The 21,682-nt window shown below is 47.4% G+C and overlaps 1 protein-coding gene and 1 long non-coding RNA gene across 2 annotated transcripts; one reads left to right on the top strand and one right to left on the bottom strand.

Annotated features, from left to right (window-relative positions):
* Window positions 1-410: 410 nt before the first annotated feature.
* NKX1-2 (NK1 homeobox 2) lies at window positions 411-5,392 on the top strand. Its single transcript, XM_025467553.3, has 2 exons — window positions 411-726; window positions 2,423-5,392. The coding sequence occupies exons 1-2, from the start codon at window positions 513-515 to the stop codon at window positions 3,154-3,156; spliced, it is 948 nt and encodes a 315-aa protein (XP_025323338.1). The 5' UTR covers window positions 411-512; the 3' UTR covers window positions 3,157-5,392.
* Window positions 719-2,320, bottom strand: LOC112672470 (uncharacterized). Its single transcript, XR_003144297.3, has 3 exons — window positions 1,852-2,320; window positions 1,426-1,533; window positions 719-1,126 (listed from the first exon to the last, which is right to left on the bottom strand). It is a non-coding gene; the product is annotated as an uncharacterized LOC112672470 (long non-coding RNA).
* Window positions 5,393-21,682: the final 16,290 nt, after the last annotated feature.

Raw genomic sequence — 21,682 nt, 5'->3', positions numbered from 1 at the left:
GTACATCGCTGCCGGCCTTAATTACATCCCCAGTTCAGAGTCACCGGGGAGAAGTCACGAACCCGAGCCCGAGGCAGCGTGTGCATGGGGGAGGGGGGATCCCCAGGAGGGAACCGGCCCGCGATCCCTCGCTCGCGCACATCCGGAGTCCCCGCGGGCCGGGCGGAGGCGCGCGGAGCCGGCGGCGAGGTACGGGCGGGCGCGCGCACCGGGCTCACGCGGGCGCCCCCGTGCCGAGGCGAGCTGCCCCCGCGCGGCGCGGGGCAGGCCCGGGGCAGCGGCGAGCGCGCCCCGCACGTGGCGGGGGTCTGGGCCGCGCGAGTGCCAATCCCCGCGCAGCGCCCCCGCCGCTCCGTCCCGGCCCCGCCCCCGCGTGCCCCTCCCCAGCTCCACTTGGCCGCCTGGACCCTCCTCCCCGCTGGAGAGCCGCGGCCCAGCCACAGCCGCAGGCGAGCCCGAGCGCGGCCGTCCCGGACCCCGCGCCGCCGGCCTCGGGCCCGCGGGCGGCGGGCATGCTGGCATGGCAGGACGGCGGGGCCAAGGCGGCTCCCTCCCACCACAAGATCTCCTTCTCTGTCCTGGACATCCTGGACCCGCAGAAATTCACCCGCGCTGCGCTCCCGGCCGTGCGCCCTGCTCCCCGGGAAGCCAAGAAAAGTTTGGCAGAGGCCGACGCGGGGAAGGACGCCAGCCCAGGGGACTCAGCTCGGCAGCGGGAGCCCTCGGGTAAGGACGCGAAGCGGCCCCGGGTCCCGGGAAGCCCCAGCCCAGGTGATGCGATGGGGGGGGGGGGGGTTGGGACGTGGGTGGACAACCAGGGACCGATGAGTGGTCGTTAGCGGAGCCTTCACCAAAGAGAGAAAGCGCACAGGACAAGGTGCAAAGTGTCGCCTCGTCTCTGTGTTGGAACTAAATTGAGGCAGAAGAGAGCCCCCCCCCCCCGCCCCCGCATCCTGGGTCAGGGATTTGCCTACCCAAGTCCGTCCCTGCTCACCGGCCAAGCCACTAAGCAGCACAGCTGTTTTGCTCGCGCTGGAAACTAAACCGCCAGCGTCCACCTTATCCAGGCCCATTCACTGATGGGGCATTTGGTGCACCCAGCACGTGCCAGGGCCTAGAGCAGAGACTGAGATAAAAGTCATGGAAAACTTCAGAACCTGCGAGGTGTACACAGCATCATGAATATTGCCCCCATTTTACGGATCAGGGAGCTGAGGCTAAATCACGCGTCGGTGTCTTGGAGTGCGAGGTCAGGTGGGCGCACCTAGTGCCCACTTCCAGCCAACTAGACACCTGCAGAGATTCCGCTGCCCCACGCGCCCGGCCCTCTCTCCCCAGACCCAATCGTCGACTGGGGCGGGAGCAGGGGTGGGGCGGGGTGATGGGAGGCCTTTGGTCCTTTCTCCTGGAAAGCTTTTCACTTACTCCTGACTCTGGCGGGCACCCGATGAGAGGTCTGCGAGAGTTTGTGTCTGGAAGGACGGACAAAAGACAGCGGGATCCGTGCTGGGTGGAGCGTGGGCACGAGGTTCCCTGGAGGGACGCGGAGTCAGGGGCGCAAGTCCGAGGGAGGCTGGATGCGGCACAGCCCCCCCCCCCCCACTTCTCCTCCCTAAGTTTGGCAGTGATTGTCTGGGGTCTCGGGGCGCCTCTGGCGGCTGTGCTTGGGCCCGGGCAGTCCGCCCGGTAATTGTTCCGATCGCCCCTCCGAGGGGCTGCGCTCCCCTCCCCCCACAGCCATGATCGATATTCTATTACTGGAGCCTGCATATCTCCTGCCCGCAGCTTGCAGGTACCGACTTCAAACCCCCTTTCCCTGTCTGATCCTAATATTGTTCGATTAAAACTTACCTTTAATAGATGACATCTATCGATCCGGTCCCGCACAAATCTGAAACTCTATTAACACGGCAGGAGAGAGAAGATGGGAAAGAGGGAATTTCACTTTAAAGGGGGGAGGGGGGGAAAGGGAGCTTAATAACTTCTTTTTTAATTGCTAGGAGTTCCAGACCAAAATAGGCTTCTAGGGACTAGGGAGGGAGACTGAGGCCTGAACGCACCCGACATCTCGATGTCTCCATCCATGTACAGTGCTCCCACCCGCCCGATACCGTGCAATATGGTTATTATATATTCTTAATGGGGGATCGTCATTCATTCATTCATTCATTGCAAATTCATTTCTTGGACGTCCACTAGATAGCAAGTGCGTAAAGGGCAAGAGGCCACCGCACCCCTAAACCCCAGCTCCTGGGAAGGGTTTGCGAGGGTGCGTGCCCGCGGGGTGGTGGAGGGAGCGAGAGGCGGGGGATGCGCAGGGCTGGGGGCGCTGGAGAAGAGGGCGGGGGGGGGGAGGGGGGTCCGGCGACCCCGAGGGGCTGGGTCGTTCCGGGCTTCTGGTCACGCTCCGCTTCTCCGCTAGATGCTGCGGACCGCGGCGCGGGCGCGGCGTCCCCCTTGGAAGGCTCGGAGGCCGAGGAGGCGGAGGACGAGGACGAGGAAGCCGAGGACGCGGGCGCGCGGCGGCCGCACGGGCGGGCTGAGCGCCTGCAGGCGGCCCCGGCGCGCTCCCCCGAGCCCCGGGCGGCGGCGCTGGCGGCGGCGGAGCGCGGCCCCCGCGGGCTCGCGGGCTCCCCGGGCTCGCCCGGCTCCCCGCGGCCCCGGCGGCGGCGCGCCGAGCCCCGCTGCGCCAAGCCGAGGCGCGCGCGCACCGCCTTCACCTACGAGCAGCTGGTGGCCCTGGAGAACAAGTTCCGGGCCACGCGCTACCTGTCGGTGTGCGAGCGCCTGAACCTCGCGCTGTCGCTCAGCCTCACCGAGACGCAGGTCAAAATCTGGTTCCAGAACCGGAGGACCAAGTGGAAGAAGCAGAACCCGGGCGCCGACGGGGCGGCGCAGGCGGGGAGCGGCGCGCCCCAGCCGGGGGCGCCGGGGCCGGCGGCGGGCGCGGGGGGCGGCGGCGGCGGCGCGGGGGGCAGCCCGGGAGCGCCGGGCCCCGCCGCGCTGCCCTTCCAGACTTTCCCCTCCTACTCGGCGGCCAACGTCCTCTTTCCGGCCGCCAGCTCCTTCCCGCCGCCGGCCGCAGCCGCCGGGGGCCCCTTTGCATCCTTCCTCGGGCCCTCCTACCTGAGCCCTTTCTACGCCCCGCACCTGTGAGCCCGGCGCCTCTCGGGCCTCTCGGGGCCCACCGGGTCGGAACTCACGAGTGACTGGCGTGGTCGGGCTCCCGGTTCCACCGCGGGCGCCCACGCGCAGGGACCGCCCCCTCGTGGCGAGCGGCTGTCTGCGCGCCCCTTGGCTCCCGGCCGTCGGGAGGCGCCAGCAGGGGGCTCGGCCGCGCCCGCTCCGGCCTTAACCCCCTCGACTCTCCCGCCCGCCCCCCGAACCCACGCGGGCCACGGAGGGGGTCAAGGAGGGGCCCGGCATCCCGGCCGTCCTCTGCGCCTCCCGCTCCTGCACCGGGCCCTTCTCCTCCGCTCAGGCTCCGTTCAGCTCTGGGGGCTGCGTGTCCCGAGCAGGGATGGAGATTCGGGGAGCCAAGGCTTCCTCCTGCCCGCCCGTCGCTCACGCTAGGATGGAATCTTCTTCCAACATTTTAGCTCCCTCGGAGGGTAAGCAGCCTCCCCCCCTTCCCAAGCGGATTGTTTCCCTTTTCATACTCGATGTTTGGCCCAAACCCAGCGGTTCCTCCCAGATACTGAACGAGCTGGGTCCACGAGCACACACTGCCGCTGTGAAATGGACTATTTTTAAATGCACAAAACTGCACATTTTTAGATCTTCGTTTCAGATTGGGACTTGAGCGCAGTTCTTGTTCCAAACAGATTCCCCACAGGCTGTCCCTGAGAGAATAGGCATTTTACTTTTCTAAGAAGACCAGAAGTTTCTGCTAAGAAATGGTAGTAACTTTCCGGCTAGACTTACCTGCTCACGCACATGCGGTTCCACGGTCCTGCAGATTTTGAGAGCAGCTTTGACCAACCAGGCCAAGGCCTCCCTTGCTTAAAAATGTTAATGAACGGACTAGTGGCTCAACCAAAATCTTGACGTCTATGCCTCAGGCTGCCTGTTTTGCTTTGCAGTATTTGATTTGCAATATTTGATACTTTTCATACATCTGTCCTGGCCTTGCCTACGCTCCCAAATAGTGAACAGTGCCGAGAGAGCACAGCCCTCCTGCTACACACGAAAGTCATGAATCAGACTATTTTTTAAAGGCACAAACTCAACATTTTTAGAGCTTCATCTAGAGCAATCCTTGTTCCAAACAGACTCTAGGATGGCATGACATGCGAAAGATTGTCAAGGGTGTGAAGAAGTAGTTCTTGGGCTGCAGGAGGGCCTTGGAAGCAAAAACATTTCCATCATGGATCCAACCGTGGGAACTTAACGCATGGCCCTTCGTTGAAACTGCTACTTTTATTATGTCCTTGAAAAAACTAGCTGTTTTATAAAATTCTCATGTCAGATCTGTTTGGAATACTGCCCTTAGTTTTCTAGGTATTATGTTTGGAGCTCACATCTCAGAAACCCCAATGTTCCCAAATCAGGTCACGTCTATCTCATTCTCACCTTTGTTATTTGAGGCCCACTGACACCTACACAGACACCATACTGCTTACTCCTCATTGATAGCCTGTGCCATTAACAATTTAATGAGCAAAGGCTTCTAAGCAAACCCAGTTTGGTGTCATGAACACATGATATAATTTTAAAATGTCTAGTTCTGTTATAATCAGGAATGATAGAAGATTTCCCCTGCTTCTGATAAATTAAATGAAAACTTCCTATTCACAGGACTCTTACAAGATTTGAGAATGGGTATCATTTAATTACATATCCTGTACTAATTACTCTTTTCCTTCTATGTTAAAGAAGAGTGTCCCCAAACAACACATTGTGACTTTCTAGAAGACAATTGATGCCAGATGAGATTAGAAATGCAGTTACTATAGATGAGAATGTTTGATTCACTTTACCTTTTGAGAAACACTCCCTCAATAACTGTTCATTGGATTTTGAAAAGCAACAACCCATGTGTCATGAACAGGCAGTCCAGGTGCACAGAGGCAAGATCTGTAACGAGAAACTGAATTTCTGTAAGATGTGGGAAACATTCCATCTCTCTCAGGTACCAGAGTCACAGAAGACGCCAGTTGAACAGAAAGGGACTAGGGAGGGAGGTGGGAGGCTTATCTGTCTGTGGACTAGCATGGAGTGCTGTCATTCCTCATTTTTCTTGTTTCTACAAATTGTAGCAGTCACTCCAAGTATGTGACTTTGGACTTCTGCTGCTTCGAAAGGCCCAGTGGCTTTCCAACCAAATCCTTAGACTCAATCTATTGATGTGTTTGTCTAATAAATCCTTTTTTTGTAATGATTTCTCATTTAACTATTTCTTGTTCTCTGTTGGCCAAGTTTTTTTTTTTTTAAAGATTTTATTTATTTATTCATAGAGACAGAGAGGCAGAGACACAAGCAGGCATCATACTGAGAGCCTGATGTGGGACTCGATCCAGGGTCCCCAGGATCACGCCCCAGGGCTGCAGGCGGCGCTAAACCGCTGCGCCACCGGGGCTGCCCTGTTGGCCAAGTTTTAAACTAATTTTATTTTATTTTATTTATTTATTTATTTTTATTTATTCATGAGAGACACACACAGAGAGAGAGAGAGAGAGAGAGAGAGGCAGAGACACAGTAGGACACAGGCAGAGAGAGAAGCAGGCTCCATGCAGGGAGCCCGATGTGGGACTCGATCCCGGGTCTCCAGGATCACACCCCAGGCTTCAGGCTGCGCTAAACCACTGCGCCACCGGGGCTGCCCTTAAACTAATTTTATAATTATTGGAGTTTGTATAGGATATGTCTCCCTCTCCCTGCTAGTCTCCATAAATAGAGGGTATTTGTACCATGCTACTTTTTCATGCCACGCTAGATGCTTTTCCAAACCCATGCTAGATAAACACATAGTGGCCGTACCACTGGCAGGCAGTATATACAAACACACAGGGCCATTTTCATGGCAAAAGTGAAGCATCTTACAGAATTTTATTAGTGGTGACAAAATTAGATCAACACCTAGGTACCAGATTTTTGGGACATTAACTTCTTAGACTCACAAGTTCTTAATACCCCCATGAAGAGCCTGGCAAATTACTTTTTAGGCTTGGAGTGTCCATTGGGCATAGATTTCTTTTCTCTTCTTTTATATTTTATTTATTTATTTATTTGACACAGAAAGAGAGCACAAGCAGGGGGAGAAGCAGACTGCCTGCTGAACAGGGAGCCCCATGTGGGACTCTGTCCCAGGACCCTGGGATCAGAACCTGAGTTGAAGGCAGATGCTTCACCACCTGAACCCAGGCACCTCTGGTCATGGACTTCTGCTGTTAAAAATGACCATTGCAGGGCAGCCCAGGTGGCTCAGCGGTTTAGCGCTGCCTTCAGCCCAGGGATCGAGTCCCACGTCGGGCTCCCTGCATGGAGCCTGCTTCTCCCTCTGCCTATGTCTCTGCCTCTCTCTCGCTCTCTCTGTGTCTCTCATGAACAAATAAATTAATTAATTAATTTAAAAAATGACCATTGCAGATCCCCCACTTGAAACCACACAGCCAAGGAGCTACATGTGTTTAAGGGAGGGAGTGGAGAGCATACCATACATTGAGAAATCCCCATCCATTTTATTGGCACAGATCAATTTGGTGTATTTGTCTTTTTAGAAATAACTAATAAGAACCTAATTACCTAGCTTTTCATGGCTTTTTCAACTTTTATAGAAGTAATCCATTGGCCTTAGGAACCAAAAAATTGATGCAACTGCAGGAGCATCCGTTGATCTTACAATTTTCTCAATGAAATGATATAGAGGACTAAAGAACTGATTAAGATGCCCACGCCCGTTAGGGGCGTGGGCATCAGCCTCTCTGCCCAGTGGGGAGTCTGCTTCTCCCTCTCCCTCTCTTTCTGTGCTTTCTCTCCCTCTCTCAGATAAATACATAAAATGTTTAAAAAAAAAAAAAGGAACCAACTTAATTAGCTTTAAACATTATAAGTAGGCTAAAAGATATTCTCCAATAAATGCTAATGAGTACACTTAAAAATGTAATTCCACCTTAAAGTCAGTAAAGGGAAGCATCTAAGGGTCAATGAAGTGGGAAGAGCCACTTAGGGAAAGAGATACAGGAAGTGCCCCCTCCACCTCCAGCTGGGAGCCTGAGGCAGATCCCAGAGGAGCCCAGTTATGTAGACAAAGGGAGAGCCTTGGAGGAGGGTCGCTCTTGGAGGGGGGCAGCCGGAGAAAGCCTTACTTGCCACACCTAACCCTCCGTGGTTCTCTTGGGCTGTGGTTTTCAAGGGCTATAGAGGAGGCCCTTGGCCTCTGAATGGCTGGGCTTAAAGCCACTTCCAACTCTGAGACCATATGTGAATTTGGCAAGTTCCTCCTGTCTTTGGGGCTCCATTCCCTCACCACGTGCCTAGCTCAGGGGACTACAGAGTCTTTGTGCTGAAAACACTTAGCTCAGTGCCTGGCACAATGAAGGTAGCTGTTATTCCACTTGAAGCTAGAAAGGACATTAAGCACGCTGTACCTAGCCCAACCACCTCATTTACCACATTTTTATTGCAGTATAATAAACGTTCAGAAAACTGAAAATACCAGATGTGTACAGCTTGGTGCATTTTTACAAAAAGAGTACACCTGGCAGGCTCAGCTGGTGGAGCATGCGACTCGAGCTCAGGGTTGTAGGTGGAAGCCCCATTTTGGGTGTAGAGATTACTTAAAAATAAAATATTAAAAAAAATTCACCCTTAATCATCACTCAGATCAAGAAACAGAACAAATGAGCCCCTAAGAGACCCCTTGGGTCCCTTTCCAATAATTACCTCCCCTAGGGTAACCACTATCCCGACATCTAACCACATCGATTCATTGTGTCTGGTTTTCTTTTCTTTTAATTATAAAAATGGAATCCTACAGTATGTACTCTTCTGTGCCTGGATGTCTTTGCTCAGCATTTCTTATGAGTTTCATCCATGTTGTGCGTTATTCATTCCTATTCCGGTTGGCGTGTTATTGTATACACAACTTATTTATCCGTTCTGCTATTGGTGGGTAAGCAAATATTCTTTCATTATTTTTTTAAAGATTTTATTTATTTATTCATGAGAGACACACAGAGAGAGAGAGAGACAGAGACACAGGCAGAGGGAGAAGCAGGCTCCAAGCAGGGAGCCCCACGTGGGCCTTGATCCCAGGTCTCCAGGATCAGGCTGAAGGTGGCGCTAAACGGCTGAGCCACCCAGGCTGCCCGTTCTTTCATTATTTTGATTATGGTCTTACACAATTCTTTTGGTAAATGTATCTTCATACTTTCATCGGTAATATAGCAGTGGGGTTATTGGGTGCACATACACAGGGCTTTAGTAGATACAGCCAATCCATTTTTTGGTTGTAACAATTTACATCCCCACCTGCAAGGAAGGAGAGTTGTAGGTGTTCCACATCCTCCCAACACATAGGAATGACCACCTTTATCATGTGATGATCCTGGAAGTAATCACTTCGCCTTTTGGCTAACATCAAGTGTTGATGATTCTGGAAGATATGTAGTAGTATCACATTCTGGTTTTAAATTTCATTTCCCAGTGGGTAACGATGTTGATCATCTCTCCATATGCCATTTGGCCGTTGGGGATCTGTTTTGGTGAAGTGCCTGGTCAGATCTGCCTGCTGATAAAATAAACGGAGTCTTGGGATGCTTGGGTGGCTCAGTGGTTGAATGTCTGCCTTCAGCTCAGGGCGTGATGCCAGGGTCCTGGGATCAAGTCCTGCATCAGGCTCCCCACAGGGAACCTGCTTCTCCCTCTGCCTATGTCTCTGCCTCTCTGTGTGTCTCTCATGAATAAATAAATAAAATATTTTTAAATAAATAAATAAATAAATAAATAAATAAATAAATAAATAAATAACTGAGTCTTAGAGGAGGTGACTTACATAAGGTCATCTGTATTACCTAAGAAACTGAGACTCAGTGAGGTTTTGTGACTAGCCCAAGGTAACACAGAGAGTAAGAGAAGAGCAGAGGGCAACCTGGGTGGCTCAGTGGTTTAGCACCTGCCTTCGGCCCAGGGTGCAATCCTGGAGACCTGGGATCGAGTCCTGTGTCAGGCTCCCTGCATGGAGCCTGCCTCTCCCTCTGCCTGTATCTCTGCCTCTCTGTGTCTCTCATGAATAAATAAATAAAATATAAAAAATAAAAGAGAGAGAGAGAGGGAGAAGAGCAGAGCCTAAAAGCTGGGCCTAATGACTCCAGGATGATTTTTTTTTAACTGGGAATATTCACAGGCTCTCAAATATCAGCCCATAAATTATTATATTAATTACAAATGGAAATGGGTTTCTTTACAGTGGTGAAATCTGGAGGATATTCCTTGACCAACTAATCACATTCATTCACATCACCAAAATTAGACAAATTAACATCATGTCCCTCCTGGTGTAATCGGGATGATTTAAATTGTACATCAGGCCACCAATCATATACAAGTATTTAGTAAAGTATTTTTTTTTTTTAATGATCTGATAGCTATTTGGGCTATTTGTAGTTACAGTGTCAGTATTAGAAAGAAAGGGTATTCCATTGCTCGTCCTTCCTCTGTCCCCTGCCTCTTTCCTTCCTGCCACAGACATGTACGGAGTACCCATTGTGTGCCAACTGTTGTGGATGGTGGGAATTTATTAAGCAAATGAGTCCCCAGGCACAGGGTAGATTACACTCTGTGTATCTCTATTTTTTCTGTGACCATGGTAGTTTATGGAGCCAAAAAAGAGGACGACCCTTTATTTCCTCTCTACCGTGTACTAGCTCTGCAATCTGAGGTGAATTTTTGCAAGTTTTTTGAGCCTGAGAGGTGCACAGTACACTCTCAGCAAATGTTAAGGTTCTCCCTGCCAATGTATAAATTGGCTTATGTAGGTAGCTGACTGAGCCAGCCAGGTGCCCCGGGACTGCATTTTAAATAAACGCTCTTCCAGGCAGCTGCTAATCACACAGTGCTCATCCTTCGCAAGATTTAACCTGGCCAAGAACACTGGGGGCGGGAGAGAACAGTAGACAGTCCACACAAAATAGCTGAGTGGACAATCTTAGAAAATGATTTATTTTACGAAATCGATTCCCTTCTTTGAACCATTTTGTTTCGTGCATAGTTAATACGTTTACAAAATGTTCTCTTTGCTTCTAAATAACTTGCAGATCCGAAGGTAGAAGAGGCCAGGTGTGGGGGAGATTTAGATAGCACTTACAGAGCACCATATCCACGAGATCCAAAATTAACACGGATGTGCAGGAAGGTTTAAGAATAACCATAAAAAGGCTAGTTTATTTAAAAAAAAAGATAAATAAATAAATAGCTAGTTTATTCCCTTTTTGAAAGTTCTCTTCTGGGGCACCCGGGTGACTCAGTGGTTGAGCATCTGCCTTTGGCTCAGGTTGTGATCCCAGGGTCCTGAGATTGAGTCCCACATCGGGCTCCCTGTATGGAGCCTGCTTCTCCCTCTGCTTATGTCTCTGTCTCTTTCTCTGTGTCTCTTCATGAATAAATGAATAAAATCGGGATCCCTGGGTGGCGCAGCGGTTTAGCATCTGCCTTTGGCCCAGGGTGCGATCCTGGAGACCCGGGATGGAATCAAATCCCACGTCAGGCTTCCAGTGCATGGAGCCTGCTTCTCCCTCTGCCTGTGTCTCTGCCTCTCTCTCTGTGTGTGCCTATCATAAATAAATAAAAATTAAAAAAAATAAATGAATAAAATCTTAGGAAAAAAAAGAAAGTTCTCTTCTTTCACAACTGCATTTTCTTCTAAGGGATTCTAGTTTTGCATGGGAGATTCTCTTTGGTACATCATCATTGTGGCTGGCTAAGTAACTCCAAGTTCTCAGGGATTCAGGGATTCAAAATATTTAGTTCCTATGAATATATCTATGGGAAGAAGGAAACCAATCAACTCCTATTGGAACCTAAAAATCCCCACTTCCCTTTAAGCAAGATTCTGATGGAATCTTTCTAAAGACATCAAAGTTCAAGCCTGTCTCTGATTTGAAATTAGCTTCCTTCCATATAAATCAGTACAGTAATATTGGTGAATTGGAGCAAATGGCAGTTATTCAGGAGATATCAAAAAGATACCATGTCTTATCTGATAAATTCACAAGCTGACTTAATAAAAATACCTTACATGTGAGTCACACTTCTTAATCTCTCAAAACACTTTAAGTTCTTTAAGCTTATTTATTTATTTTTAAAGATTTTATTTTTTTATCTGAGAGAGAGAGCGCATACAAACCGGATGAGAGGCAGAGGGAGAAGCAGACTCCCAGGTGAGCAGGGAGCCCAATGTGGGGCTCCATCCCAGGACTCCAGGATCATGACTTGAGCCGCAGGCAGCAGCTTAACGGACTGAGCCACCCAGGTGCCCCAGTTCTTTTCAATGTGTAAGTAGGAGTGGCCATTCTGTGTTAAGCCATTGAGGAATCCCAGATTATTTTGCACAGCAGCTAGAGTGCTGTACTTTTCCCATCAGCAATGTATGAGGGTTCTGATTTCTCCACATCCTTACCAACACTTTTTATTTTTTATTTTTATTTTTTTAGGTATTTATTTATTTATTTATTTATTTATTTATTTAGAGAGAGAGGTGCAGAGAGACAGGCAGAGGGAGAAGCAGGCTCCATGCAGGGAGCTTGATGTGGGACTCGATTCCGGGTCTCCAGGATCACACCCTGGGCTGCAGGCGGCGCTAAACCGCTGCACCACCGGGGCTGCCTTTTATTTTTTATTTTTATTTTTTAAAAGATTTTATTTATTTATTCATGAGAGACAGAGAGAGAGAGAGAGAGAGAGAGAGAGAGAGAGAGAGAGGCAGAGACACAGGCAGAGGGAGAAGCAGGCTCCATGCAGGGAGCCCAATGTGGGACTTGATTCTGAGTCTCCAGAATCACACCCCTGGGCTGAAGGCAGTGCTAAACTGCTGAGCCACCAGGGCTGCCCACCAACACTTTTTATTATTATTATTTTAAAATTAAAGCCAATCTGGGGCTCCTGGGTGGCTCAGGGGTTGAGCGTCTGCGTTTAGCTCAGGTCATGATCCTAGAGCCCTGGGATGGAGTCCCATATCGGACTCCTCACAGGAGCCTACTTCTCCCTCTGCCTGTGTCTCTGCCTCTCTCTTTGTCTCTCATGAATAAATAAATAAAATATTTTAAAAGTTTGAATTAAATTGAAACCAATCTAGCGTGTGAAGTGTATCTCATTGGATTTTGATTTGTATTTCTCTAATCACTAATGATATTGAGCATCTTTTCAGGTGTATGTTAGCCATTTATATATTTTTGAAGAAATGTACATTCAAACCTTCTCATTTTTTAATTGGGTTGTCTTTTTGTTGAATTTTAATAATTCTTTATGTATTCAAAACACATACCCCTCCTCCAACTTTTTTTGTATATTAAAATAAACATATAGTTCAAAGACGTTGCTCCTGGCTTATGGATCCAGGCAAGGGAGGAGAGGTGGGGGGAGTGACAATCACAGACGGCTGTGCACTTGGTACAACAGAGTGTAGAAAATGCCATGGCCTTCTTGTCGCTGTTTCTGTATGAAGGAACACTCTCCTTAGCACTGATGTCATTTGGAATTCAGGCTAGACAAATATGCCACTAATGCCACCTTTGCCTTGCTAGTTCAAATGATCTGATTTGTGTTATACAAAGGTCTTGCCAGACATTTATAACTCCCAGGGTGTGGCAAAACATTGATAAAACACTATTATCATAGAAGTTAATGGGATTACCAGGATAAGTTCCAAGAATCAGAGTTACTTGTTTTCCTGAGATGAGTCATAATTGTTTCTTTCTCCCCTACAAACTTTCTAGCTCCATCTTAGTTTTCCAAAATAATTGTTTGAAAATATTTTATTCATTCATTCATTCATTCATTCAAGAAAGAGAAAGCAAGAGAGGAACAAGGGAGAGGAAGAAGCAGACTCCCTGCTGGGCAGGGAGCCTGACTTGGGGCTCAATTGCAAGACCCAGGGATCATGACCCTAGCCAAAGGCAGACGCTTAACCTACTGAGCCACCCTGGCGCTCCCCAAAATAATTATTTTAAATTTATTTATTCATGAGAGACAGAGAGAGAGAGAGAGGCAGAGACACAGGCAGAGAGAGAAGCAGGCTCCATGAGGGGAACATGATATGGGACTCGATCCCAGGACTCCAGGATCACGCCCTAGGCCGAAGGCAGGCATTAAACTGCTGAGACACCCAGGGATCCTTCCCCAAAATAATTTTAAGTAGAACTACTTCCAATGGTGTAGAGAAATATATTGCTTCCTGGCAGCAAGGTTTATGGAGTATAAACCCAGGTAATTGGATTTGCCAGTGGATTTCTAATTTTTCTTTCAACTCCAGAAGACAAAAACACTATGTTAAAATAACAATTTCATGGCAGGACAGATATAGGATGTTTTGTCCTATCTTTCTCTTTGGAATCTTCAATATTTAGCAAACACACCTACAGAAGCAGCTGGGACCTTGACACCAACACTTATTTTCTTTTTTTTTTTTTTTTTTTTAATTTTATTTATTTATGATAGTCACATAGAGAGAGAGAGAGGCAGAGACATAGGCAGAGGGAGAAGCAGGCTCCATGCACCGGGGGCCTGACGTGGGATTTGATCCCGGGTCTCCAGGATCGCGCCCTGGGCCAAAGGCAGGCGCCAAACCGCTGCGCCACCCAAGGATCCCCCAACACTTATTTTCAATGCTGAATTGGATCCCACATAATCCTTCTTTGCTTGCTGTGGGTCAGGCACTGTGTCCCTGGGAGTACACTGGTGCACAAGACAGACCAGATCCCTCTCCTCTAGTCCTGCCACATACCAGTGCAGTGGTATTCCAGAATAAAAAATAGTGAGCCTGGGGATCCCTGGGTGGCGCAGCGGTTTAGCGCCTGCCTTTGGCCCAGGGCGCGATCCTGGAGACCCGGGATCGAGTCCCACGTCAGGCTCCCGGTGCATGGAGCCTGCTTCTCCCTCTGCCTGTGTCTCTGCCTCTCTCTCTCTCTCTCTCTCTCTGTGACTATCATAAATAAATAAAAATATTAAAAAAAAATAGTGAGCCTACATCCCCGTGTATGTATTTGCTTAAATTGTTACACGTCTACTACAGTGCTAATAGGTTATTTATATTGCAAAATAAAAACACACATTGAAAAGGATAAGGTTATAAAATATAAATCAAATTTCTAACATTTCCTTCCTGCACATTCCTATTTCATCCTTACACCCCGTTCCTACTTTTTAAAGATTAGTGTCCTGGGGGCATCTGGGTGACTTGGTGGGTTGAGCATCTGACTCTTGATTTCAGCTCAGGTCATGATCTCAGGGTTGTGGGATCAAGCCCTGCATCCCTGCATCGGGTAGGGCATGGAGTCCATTTGTCCCTCTCCCTCCCCTCGCTTGCAAGTGCTTGTGCTCTCTTTCTATGAAAGACATAAATCTTTTTAAAAAAGTAACAAAATAAAGATTGGCATCCTGGCAGACAGGATGATTCCTGATACATTGCTCTTCTCTGCCTGGGCGGCCAGCTCCTTCTGCAGGAGGACTTAGCACCTACTACATTTTGTATTATGTCATGTCTGCTCCTCTCATCTGGGACAGCCTGCCTGTTTCTTTCTCTCTCTGTGTCTCTCTCTCTTCCTGTCAATTCACCCATATATTTTGGGGGATCTTTTACCTCTCACACTGGAATGTGTTGGCACTCAATCAATTGCTATTAAATGATTGAAATATTTTTTCACTTTTTGATTAGTCTAATTTTGTTGTATTCTCTGGTGTCCAGGGATGGTTCTGTTTTTCCACTATCTTTCTGGAAATTTGGATAACAAATCTGAGGCCACATCACATTAAAAAAGAAGTCATTCATAACTTTTGCCTCGCAAGGGACGTAATTTTGTTCTTACCAGTCATCATAGGTGGATAAGATCAATAAACCCAACTGCTTAGAAATATGACCATGTGGGTGAATGTTGCAGTGGGAAACCACTCCAAGTTTTCAACTGCTCTCAATTTCTGCACTAATTGCAAACCAGCACCAGTCCAGGGATAAGTCCAGGATTACACAATAAGTAGCCTGCTTTTCTCTCCCTCTCTCTCTCTCTCTCTCTCTCTCTCTCTCTCTCTCTCTCGTCTGAGAGCTGGATTTAGAGTCTCAGCCTTGAAATTGAAAATGCAGGCCAGTCCTTTGAGTCAGCAATCCTACTTCTAGGACTTTATCCTACAGATACATCTTCATGAAATGTCAGAGATGAGGTTACTTATTGTGACTCTGTTTGCAATAAAAAAAGATTGGAAATAATCTAAGTGTCCAGCAATGGGGATATTCATGCAGCTATAAACAAAAGAGTGCAGGCCATCTCTCTGTGTTGACATAGAGTGTGCTCCAGGGCTTCTTAAGTGGCTAGGTAAAAAGAGTCTGTGTAAACCTGCTCTTTTGGGTGTTAGAAAGTGGAGGAAATAAGGGCATGCATTTGTATTTGGTTCTATTTGTATGAAGTAACCCCGGAAGGATAAAGGAGCTAATATAAAGGGTTGCCCCTGGTGGAGGATGTCTACTGCATTGCTTTGGGGCAGGAGGAAGACTTCTTGGGTTGTACTTTTCATTTGTAAATGAGGCAAAGGTATTAGCTATTTACAAAACAAAAAGAAGTTGCTGGGAGGAGAAAGTGTCAAGGGAGGAAAGTAGTTCTACAGATTTATTTAAAAAAAAAGAGAGAGAGGCGAGGGAGGCGAGCGGACAGCCGGGGAGGGGGCGGGGGGGGGGCGCGGGGGAGGCGGAAAAAAAAATTAAAAAAAAAAAGAGAGAGAGAGAAAGAAAATAAAAAAAGAAAAAAAAAACCCAACTAGATACTTTACACAATTGGAAGGTTTCCAAAGTTCCTTCGAATGTCACTCTTTGGAAATTAAGAAGAAAATTGGAACTGTCTTTTAATAATCTGCTCAGTGGGACACTGGGCTACCTCCCTGGATTTATCACAAGCTTCTTTTAGAAAATTAAACACAAAGGAAGGTGTGACCAGAGCTTGTTCATGGATCAGAAGAAGGCCAGCTCAGAGTGAAATTCTTTTTTTAATTTTTATTTATTTATGATAGTCACACACACACAGAGAGGCAGAGACATAGGCAGAGGGAGAAGCAAGCTCCATGCAGGGAGCCCGACATGGGATTCGATCCCGGCTCTCCAGGATCGCGCCCTGGGCCAAAGGCAGGCGCTAAACCGCTGCGCCACCCAGGGATCCCCAGAGTGAAATTCTTAACATATAATCCAGCCCAGTTGTGCTTCCCAAACTCCAAGGAGCAGATTAGAAAACTCTAGGGTGGTCGTGTGTAGGGCCAGGGTGGGAACAGTGTCTGAGGATCTGAGAAACACTTCAACGACTGTTTTTAAAAAAAGTTGTCTTTTCTTTTTTTTTTTTTAAGATTGTATTTATTTATTCATGATAGAGAGAGAGAGAATGAGAGAGAGAGAGGCAGAGACAGAGGTAGAGGGAGAAGCAGGCTCCATGCAGGGAGCCTGATGCAGAACTCGATCCATGGTCTCCAGGATCACACTCTGGGCCCAAGGCAGGCGCTAAACCACTGAGCCACTCAGGGATCCCCTGCCTTTTCTTTTCTTTTTTTTTTCCCCCTGCCTTTTCTAAATAAAATTTACTTCAGCAGATCCCAGTAATAAAATATTGTTGCCTTTTTAATCTAACTTTCTAAGTACAATACACAATTTACTTAGATTTCAGTAGGAATCTGCAGAACATGGAAGGGTCAAGGCCAGATGATGATCATGAGGATTGCATGCAAAAGAACCTTTACTTATCACTGTAAATAAAAATAATAATGTCCCCATGGCTTGAGCCGCTGGGTAGCTTCGAGGTAGCTGGGTGTTTTAGGGTGTCACATCTGTCTGTGATCCTCAGGACAACCCATTTTACAAGGTGGGTAAGTGAGCCCTGGGGTCTCAGGTTGCCAGCTAAGGAGTGGAGTCAGGATTGACTTCTAGATTGTCCAACTTCAAATAAAAGTTATCCAAGTTTTGGCACTCAGAGTTGGCCTTCACGGAATCAATAAAAAAAAAAGTCATTGCAAAATATGCTGGGCTTCTTAGTACCTGGACAGATAAGGATGTAAATATTTAACTAGTACTTGAGGTTTCTCTTATGTTTTAAATTAATGAGCAATATAAATATTTTCCAACGTAAATCGCTGCAAATTCCCTAGAGTTTTGTGGAAATTTCTACTTTAACTTTTTATGTTCTTAGTTGAAATTCCTTCTTCTGGACACCTGGGTGGCTCATCGGTTGAGCATCTGCCTTTGGGCCAGGGTGTGATCCTGGAGTCCTGGGATCGAGTCCCATATCGGGCTCCCTGCATGGGGCCTGCTTCTCCCTCTGCCTGTGTCTCTGCCTCTCTGTGTGTGTCTCTCATGAACAAATAAATAAAATCTTAAAAAAACAAGATATTCTTCTTTTTTTAAAAGATGATTCATTTATTTATATGGGGGTGGGGAAGAAAGGGAGGGAGATAGGATCTCTGCTCAGCAGGGAGCCCAACAGGGGGTTCTCAAGACCCTGAGATCATGACCCTGAGATCATGACCTGAGCCACCGTCATGGGTTGGATGCTAACCGACTGAGCCACCCAGGTTCCCCTGAAATTCCTTCTTCTGATTGTCTCAAGCATGGAATTTGATTAAGATGGAATACCTGACTTCTTTGCTTTTCCATTACCTATTTCTTATAACATTGACTGGCACCCTTTACCTTGGGAGTCTTGGGTTTCTCTTTAAAAGTGTTAGATTACGTCTTTAAAGCTCTTCAGTGCCAAAACAAAACAAAACAAGACTCTTCGGCTCTAAAATCTACCATGCACTTACATCTCTCTATACGTATGTTCAAAATACCTTATTTATTATGTTTCATTATTCAGAATTAACTGACTTTTCAGCTCCATGAGCTGAGTCTCTTTAAACACTACCTGTTCAGCTGATTGAAATAGGCTTTACTTCTAGGTGGGTGAGCTGAATTGGTCTGGTTGACCTCCATCTTCTGGTTGACTACTTCTAGATGGGTGAGCCAAATTGGTCTGGTTGACCTCCTCAACCTCCCATTCTTTCTCTACTCAGCCTTTCAGTCACAAGGTGTCCTCCAGCTACAGTCACCAGTTCCCAGGGCCCTCTCAGAGGCCCCCCATATGGACCCAGTTCTGTCTCCATGAGATATGGAGATCTCATGACCCATGCTAAGGACTGGTCCACCTCCTTCCTTCCAGCACTCATTGTTATAAACTTACCACACCCAGTGACATTCCTTAAGCACTTAGATAACTAACAGGGTGTTAATGAACAATAATGGTTTGAAGTGTTCTCTTTTCTTCAACCCAGGCTTCTAGGTCTTTAGTCTCAATGGCTGTTACTAATCCAAGAATGGGGAAGGCTTTGAGCAGCCTGGGTTTCTGGAATCCCAGGATCATACTCCCATAATGGCCACTTGCTCTGCACTAATTCCTGCCCCCAGGAATGCGGTGTAGAATAATCATTACTGCTAAAGGCACCACGAAGATGGGAGGCTGTAAAAATCCCGCAAAAACAGGCTCCAGCTTCAAGAACTTTATAGAGTCAGCGGGATGATAAGGCACAGACAGAACTACAGGTATATGGTAGTGAAACAAAGACTGCAGGTGTGTGACCCCTGTGGCCTTTGTCACTAGGGAGTGTGTCATGTGGAGAAGGAGAGGACCTGCAGCTAGCTTGCTTTTTCTTTCTTTCTTTCTCTTTCTCTTTCTTTTTCTTCCTTTCTTCCTTTCTTCCTTCCTTCCTTCCTTCCTTCCTTCCTTCCTTCCTTCCTTCCTTTCTTCTTTCTTTCTTTCTTTCTTTCTTTCTTTCTTTCTTTCTTTCTTTCTTTCTTTCTTTCTTTCTTTCTCTTTCTTTCTTTCTTTCTTTCTTTCTTTCTTTCTTTCTTTCTTTCAAGATTTTATTTATTTATTCATGAGAGACACACACAGAGAGAGGCAGAGACAGAGGCAGAGAGAGAAGCAGGCTCCATGCAGGGAGCCTGATGTGGGACTCCATCCCGCAACGCCAGTAATCATGCCCTGAGTTGAAGGCAGGCGCTCAACCACTGAGACACCAGGGTGTCCCACATATTTATTTATTTAGAGTGCATACAAGCAGGGGCAGGGGGAGAGAGAGAATCTCAAGCAGATTCCCTGCTGAGTGTGTAGCTTGGATGTGGGGCTAGATCATGACCTGAGCCAAAACCAACAGTCAGATGTCCAAGACTGAGCCAACCCAGGTGCCCCCATGCAGCTGGATTTTTTTCCCCTTTTTTCAAGATTTTATCTTTATTCATGAGACACACACACACACACACACACACACACAGAGAGGCAGAGACACAGGCAGAAAGAGAAGCAGGCTCCATGCAGGTCCCATGCAGGGACGTGGGACTCGATCCTGGGACTCCAGGATCACGCCCCGGGCTGAAAGCAGGTTCTTTTTTTAATTAATTAATTAATTTATTTATTTATGATAGTCACAGAGAGAGAGAGAGAGGCAGAGACACAGGCAGAGGGAGAAGCAGGCTCCATGCACCGGGAGCCTGATGTGGGATTCGATCCCGGGTCTCCAGGATCGCGCCCTGGGCCAAAGGCAGGCGCCAAACCGCTGCGCCACCCAGGGATCCCTGAAAGCAGGTTCTAAACTGCTGAGCCACCCAGGCATCCCTGCAGCTAGATTTCTTAAGTGGAGTTCAGCTGCTGGGGAGGGAATGGATGTACTCGGGGCAGACAGAACTATGAGAACTAGCGTTTCAGTTGCAGAATTTCTGAATCTCTGCCTATCATTCCCAGGTCAGAACTAAGTTTAGAACTTTTTTTTTTTTTTTTTTTTTTTAATTTATGATAGTCACACACACAGAGAGAGAGGCAGAGACACAGGCAGAGGGAGAAGCAGGCTCCATGCACCGGGAGCCCGATGTGGGATTCGATCCCGGGTCTCCAGGATCACGCCCTGGGCCAAAGGCAGGCGCCAAACCGCTGCGCCACCCAGGGATCCCCTAAGTTCAGAACTTTTACCGTCTACTCTCCAGCTCTTTTACCATCTACTCTCCAGCTCTGCTCCTGCCAGATCCCTTCTGGTCCTAAAGAGGTTTACTCTCCCCTAGACACAACTGTCTGCCCCAGCTCAGTGCAGTAGCAGCAGGAGGGAGTCATGTATGCTACTGGGTCTTTTGTGAGGATATTTTTCTAGGTTGAATATAACCTGGGGGAAGGTAAATTTCTCCTGCTGGGTAAAAATCACGAAACATTTATTTTCTGAGTCTCTTGACCAGAGTTTCTCTTTGGCTGTCAGCTTGGATTTTTCCTTTTTAATTAATTCAAAGCCAAGTATATGTAGGCTGCACTAAACAAGTAATAAGAAGGTGGATAATGAAGGAAGTAGTGATAAGTCAAAGGCCTGCAGAATCCATAAGTTATTTTTCTGGTCATTGAATAATTGAGACTTGCCTATAGGAGAAAACGAAGAGGGATACTTGGGTGGCTCAGTGGTTAAGTGTCTGCCTTTGGCTCAGGTCGTGATCCTGGGGTCCTGGGATGGAGTCCCATGTCGGGGTTCCTTGCATGGAGCTTGCTTCTCCCTCTGCCTGTGTGTCTCTGCCTCTCCCTGTCTGTCTCTCTCTCTGTGTCTCTAATGAATAAATAAATAAAATCTTTTTTTTTTTTAAGGAGAAAGTGAAGACTCTTTTTCTCTTTTTGTGTAGTTATAGCTTTTTTAGATGATCAGGGTTGCCAGATTTCAGTTCACTCCTGTTGAAAGAGCACTTCTTGAATTTCTTTCTCACTAAAGTAACCCACGTGCTTCTTGCCTGATTCAAAACTCCTTGCGGAACTGGGCATGCAGGCACTCAAGGGACTTTGTTGAGTGAACTAATAAAATTAATTTAGGTGTTGGTTATCTACTGTAGGGTCAGTCTTTATATCTCCCTGATTTATGGCTCCTGAATAATTACTTGAATATATGAATAGTTATAGAGGATAAAAAATCTTTGTAAAGGATGTTTTGTTTTACATATTCCTAGATTGCACAAGTAAAAAATTAGCATACAAACAGAACAGTTCTGTTTCTTGGTTGAAAACAAGCTGCTTTCCAGTCCAAGGCTTCAAGGCCATGTTATGCTGCAAAATAACACAGCAGTAGAGAAACCATAAAATATTATCATGTTCTTTGTACCTATTGCATTTTTTTCTGATAAGAGAGAAGAGATAAAACCCAGACATTCTCAGGAGTTTCTCACATTTGAAAACTTTTTTTGTTTAAGAGCATCTTATCTGAGAGTCCAAAGGCAATGCAACATATTTTGATGTTACACTCAGATCTTGGGCGTCATGCTCCCCTTCGTGAACTCAGGAACACCTGTCCCTACTTGCTAAGACTTAAGAAAGGATTCCTGGGCTCTGTAAGAGTTCCCAAGAGCTGGGCTTAGCTCTAAATACCTGCCCAGGTTTGTAGAACAGGACCTTAGAGAAACTATCCCTCTCTGACCTGTTGGGTAGAATGACCTAACTTCCAAGAAATT

Source organism: Canis lupus, chromosome 28 (assembly GCF_003254725.2).
Source record: "Canis lupus dingo isolate Sandy chromosome 28, ASM325472v2, whole genome shotgun sequence".
Taxonomy (NCBI): Eukaryota; Metazoa; Chordata; class Mammalia; order Carnivora; family Canidae; genus Canis; species Canis lupus.
The sequence above is the reverse complement of the archived record's forward strand: the minus strand, read 5'-3'. Positions and strand labels throughout refer to the sequence as shown.